The sequence below is a fragment of the Rhinolophus hipposideros genome (genome assembly GCF_964194185.1).
Source record: "Rhinolophus hipposideros genome assembly, chromosome: 2".
In the NCBI taxonomy this organism is placed as follows: Eukaryota; Metazoa; Chordata; class Mammalia; order Chiroptera; family Rhinolophidae; genus Rhinolophus; species Rhinolophus hipposideros.
In genome coordinates, this window is record NC_138048.1 from 80,872,027 (window position 1) to 80,877,053 (window position 5,027).

The following is a 5,027-nucleotide window of genomic DNA, read 5'->3' on the forward strand; positions in this document are numbered from 1 at the left end:
CTCTTAAAACTATCATTCTATCTCTAGAAGACATTTTCCCCTTGGTTTGAATGCCAATAACAAATTGCTTTTAAGCAACTGATGATCATATATATATATATATATATATATATGTGATTTAGAAAATCATTGTTTTCTCACATATCCAGGACTACTATTTCCCTACACGAGAAGTCAGTGGAAATAAAATATGCTTGAAATGTTTTAGTATGTGAATTACATTGATAACTGAAAACCAGGAGCAAAGGCTTGGTTAGTACTGGAGAACCTGGCACTCTCAGGTGGGTTTGGTTAAAATGGGTACTTACGTAGCAGCCTTGCAAAAATTATCAGTCACAGACTATATAAATATATATGTGTAACTATTTTCTACATTAATAACTATTTTCTACATTTCTATTTTCTACTAGTTCTATGGGATAAATAACTTCCAGGCGAAACCTGTAAACCTGAACACCCAGGTAGATACTGGCCTTAGTGCTTTACAAATGTTTCTACCCAGGTATTCTATCTAGCCTCGTGAATACATAGGTTCTACGTGTATTAACATGGTTTGTTCTGTATGTGTGTGTATTACCATGAGACATGTTCATTTATCACTAATACAAATAGTTCTTAAGGATGTTTTTCCCCACAAAATTATGCCTTAACAAATTGTGCCTGGTAAATCAATGAACTGCAAGAAAAAAAACCAAAGTAAAGTCAAACTCATTTTTATTAAACTGAGAGATGTGAATAAAGGCTTGTGTGATGTATAGGGAAAGAAACAAATGTAAAATTTGTTGCAGTTTTAAAATTCAAGAGAACCTCATTGCGTGATTGGTGTTACATTATAGAAATTCTGAATTTTAGGGAAAGAGATGTTCCATAGTTGATACAAGGGAAACATACTTGGTCCATATTATAAGCGTATTTTTGCAAGATTTTCTTGTAAAGCTCAAGATATTAGAAGCAACAACTTGTAGGACAATCAACCCAACTGACAGTAATCAAGAACTTCTGGTTCTTGATATACTGGTATTTAGATATTTATATTGATGTTTCAGATATGGGTGAATTTTAAGAAGTGTCTAAAACAGTGTACTCTCAAAGGATAAATCATTTAAAAGAATATGGCCATTTTCTGGTTTGTTTGAATGGTGGGTGATATTGATAGTCACATGTCAATAAAATTTTAGTGTTTGAGTAATATTAATATATGCAATTATACAATATATGTGATTTCATTAAATCTTGTATCATACTCAATTGACAGTCTCAACTCCTGGTGCTTTTGCCAATTCACAGCTTAAAATTGCTTTTAAATGACAAAGATACACATTTCAAGTTTTAATATACTACCATATAGTCATACATCTGATATAATTTGCACAGAGAAAGATTTTAAAGTTTTTCTGTTTTAATACACTTCAAATGATTTTAATGACAGGATCATTAGTTTTTAAAAGTTTAGAGTAAACCATTCTCTTCTAATACAATTGAGACATTTTAAGATTTCTTAGAACTATCAGACTTTTTCAACTAGCTTTTAAAAGTTTGAGGTAACCAAATCATTTTCTTCTAATACAATTCAGGTGTTTTAAGATTTCTTGGAATTGCCAGAGTTTTTCAAGTATAAGAACATTTTGAGATACACATGTGAAGTCCATGTGTCTAATCTTTAATGTAATACTCATCATTCCTTAAGCAAGGAAACCTTTTCTGTTTTCCTTTCATGATAATCATAAACTGTAATAATTATTTGGTATACAATGTATATATTGTACATAGACAATATGCATATGTACATTATACATGTTTTAATATTTCATATTACCATTTGCTTAAAGAACATTTCGTAGAATGGCAGAACTGTTACAATGACATTTTTTTTCTTAAAATAGGTTGACTGAATCCTTCTGTAGTATATTACTGCACAATTATGGGTTTAAACAAAAGTTCCAAGTCACAATTTCTTCTGTTTTGTAGCATGTTGTGAATGTATTCCAAATGAAAAATGGAGGGGAAAGTGCATGACATCATGCTTCATGGTAGGCGTATATGTATTAATCATTTTTACATATAACTATGTGGTAAATGATACAATTAAGACCTAGACTATATAATGCATAGTTATTACTATAAAAAGATATATTATGCCACAGTACTAAAAATAATATATATTCTTCTCAAATAGTGAAAATAAGATATCCTTCATGTTTTTTGTTTCATGTTTTCTCGTTTGACCATGCCTCTTTTTTTCCCCATTGTAAATGAAATAATGTCCATTTTTTAAAACAATGACAGTGTGGGCAATTTTCAGGCCAGTAAGGCCTAAAAAGGGTGATAAGACAATTATCTTGTCATTAATTGGAGAAATGCCCTCCTGACGCATTCAATACATGGTAAAAATATAAAAATAAAAGATAAATATAAATATCTTCTCAGTTACTGAAAAGTCAAAAGTCCAACTGTACCTTATTACGAATATGGTCTTGGATATACGTTATTCCTGTATCTTGAATAGGTACAGCAACTAACTGGATATCACGGGGATCCCCCACCGAATTGTGAGCCATGAGCTGTGACTTCGCTTGGCCAGGAAGACACGGAGGGGTTTTGGGGGGTCCTCCTCAAGGGAGGCGTTCGGTTATGCCTACATGCTTCTTTCCCGGACACGCGCGCAGCCGCCTCCAGCCGCTGCTGTCCCCCTACCGCTCCTGGCCCTCTTCTCTGTGCTGGAGGGAAAGGAGTGGAGCTGCATCCCTTCCCGCTCATCCCTAAAGGATACTGTCCTTCTCCGACGCGCTAACGGGCTCACGTGTTCTTTGTGATTCGGGAAGCAGGCACTTACGAGTGAACACAATTTGAGGGTGGGGACAGTCCTTCGACGTTGCACTCCGGACCCGTCGGCTGCTGTCGCCCCTGCTGCGCGGGCCTAACGTTTCCTTGAACCGAGAGAAACGTAGGGAAACTTAAGATCGCAGGAAAAGTACAGGGTGGGGTGATCCCAACCCAGTGGCCGGGTGACAGGCGATTAGGCCGGGGGGGGGGGCGGGGGGGGCAGGCTTGGTCTGCGGCAGTTGGTGGTGGCCGCGGCCACCCCAGCCTTTGCGTCCCACCCGCAGCCCCCAGCCCAGTTCTGTCCTCGGGGTCCTCGAGGGGACCCGGGCGCTCAGATGAGCGGGAAGCGGCCCTCGCTGCCGTCGGACTCCCCAGCGCCGCCGCCTCGAGGGCGGCCGAGCACCGACACCGGCAGCACGACCTCCCCGGGGCTGAGCTGCTGCAGGCGCATGGACTCCTCATAGGTCGGCAGGTACTTGACCTCCTCGTAGCTGGGCAGCTGCAGGAAGACCGGCGACACTACCCGCAGCTCGTGCTCGGAGGCGCAGGACGGGGCGGAGAGCCGGCCGCCCGCTCGGCCCCGACCAGCGCTGCCACTGTCCAGCAGTGAGTCCTGCGAGCCGGCGGCCGCCTCGTCCCGCAGCAGCGCGGGCGAGTCGTCGTCGTCGTCGTCCGGCCCCGCGGCTCCGGGCGGCCCGGCGCCCCCCGGCGGCCCTGGCCGCGCCTGCCCGGGCCGCGCCTGGCCGCGCGGGTACCTGCGGGGGCTGGGGCAGATGATACGCTGCAGGAAGTAGCCGATGGCGAAGAGCACCAGCAGGATGAGCAGCCCCGAGAGCTTGCGGACGAACCACCCCACGTTGTCCAGGAAGGCGTGCAGCGGGAGCTTGCAGCAGCGCACGGCCGTGGCGTTGGCCGCGTCGCAGCAGCGCTCCCGCTCTCCGCACGCCAGCTCCGCGCAGTCCCCGCCGCCCCGCGAGGGCGCCGCCAGCGCGAGGAGCAGCAACAGCGGCAGCAGCGCTGGCGGCGCCGGTGCCCCCGACAGGCCCTCGGCGGGGACCCCGGGTGCCCACATGGCCAACGCAGACCGTCGCTAATGCCTGGGGCGGGGGATTGGAGGACCCGCCTGTCCTCCGGTCCGCCGGCCCCTCCCGGGGCGCTGCGCTCGGCCCCGCGCGCCGCCCCCGCGCCTCCGCTACCTGCGGCCGGAGCAGTCCTCACTTGGCCTCGCCGGCGCGGGAGGAGGAGCCGGCGGCGCGCCGAGGCTGCGGGAGGCGGCCGCTCCTCGCGGCCCGAGCCGCTTCCTGCGCGTCCGACCTTAACCCCGCGCGCCCGGCCGCCGGGGCCCCGCGCAGGGCGTCCGGAGCCGCCCAAGATGGCAGAGGCATCGAGCGCGGGGCTGCCGCGGGCATCTTGGCCCCGGCCGGCGGCGCTCTGCCAAGACCCCCTTGTCACCCCCGGTCACCCTCCGGGGCTGGAAGGGTTAACGCGCCGCGCACAGCTCGGGAGCATCCTGATCTCGATTAATTCAGCCGTCGCGCTTTTCCCCTCCAGACGGGGGCGGGGTCTGTTGCTCGCGTAGGTGTCTCAGTTTTAAGTGATTGGATTTCCCCAGGAATGTTATTTAAATTGACTTGCGACCGGGATTCGCTTACCATCCTTCTTGTGATCTTTCTGATTAAAAATGGATGATGGCCATTAATGGCTAGCGCAGCGCCACAGCCGCCCCAGAGCTTGGGGGTGGGGGACCGCTGGATGGTTCTGTTTTCGGGCACATCCAGGGGACTTGGAAGCCGGCACCCCCCGGAGACCTCCTGAAACGATAAGAGAATTCCCCGGAGAGGTTCAGGTCGCAGCACCATAGAAGTATCCCCAGCCTTCTGCGAAGGTGACCCGAGTAGACCAAGTCTATCTTCCCAGTGACTCATCCAACAAGCCCCCACTGCCCTCGAGAAACAGTGGGGATTTGGGTTTCAGGATAGGAGGCTTCTCCTCCAGTGTAAATAACACATCGGTGAAATGTCAAAGGGGAGTTGTAAGTGGTTGGCAATGTTCCTGAGCATTGATCTGCATCCAAAGGGTCTCTTTCAAGGTTATTCTTATTTGCAAAGTTTGCCTTTAGATGGAGTCTGTGCTCCTACTTAGCACATGGGGCAGAGTACCTTTGCTTGAAGTCACCACTCCCTGAGAGAGCCCCTTAGTACCCA

At 48.3% G+C, this 5,027-nt stretch overlaps 1 protein-coding gene across 1 annotated transcript; it reads right to left on the minus strand.

Moving 5' to 3' along the window:
• Positions 1–703: 703 nt before the first annotated feature.
• LOC308509356 (putative membrane protein C3orf80) lies at positions 704–4,034 on the minus strand. Its single transcript, XM_081077341.1, has one exon. The coding sequence runs from the start codon at positions 3,893–3,895 to the stop codon at positions 3,155–3,157; it is 741 nt and encodes a 246-aa protein (XP_080933467.1). The 5' UTR covers positions 3,896–4,034; the 3' UTR covers positions 704–3,154.
• Positions 4,035–5,027: the final 993 nt, after the last annotated feature.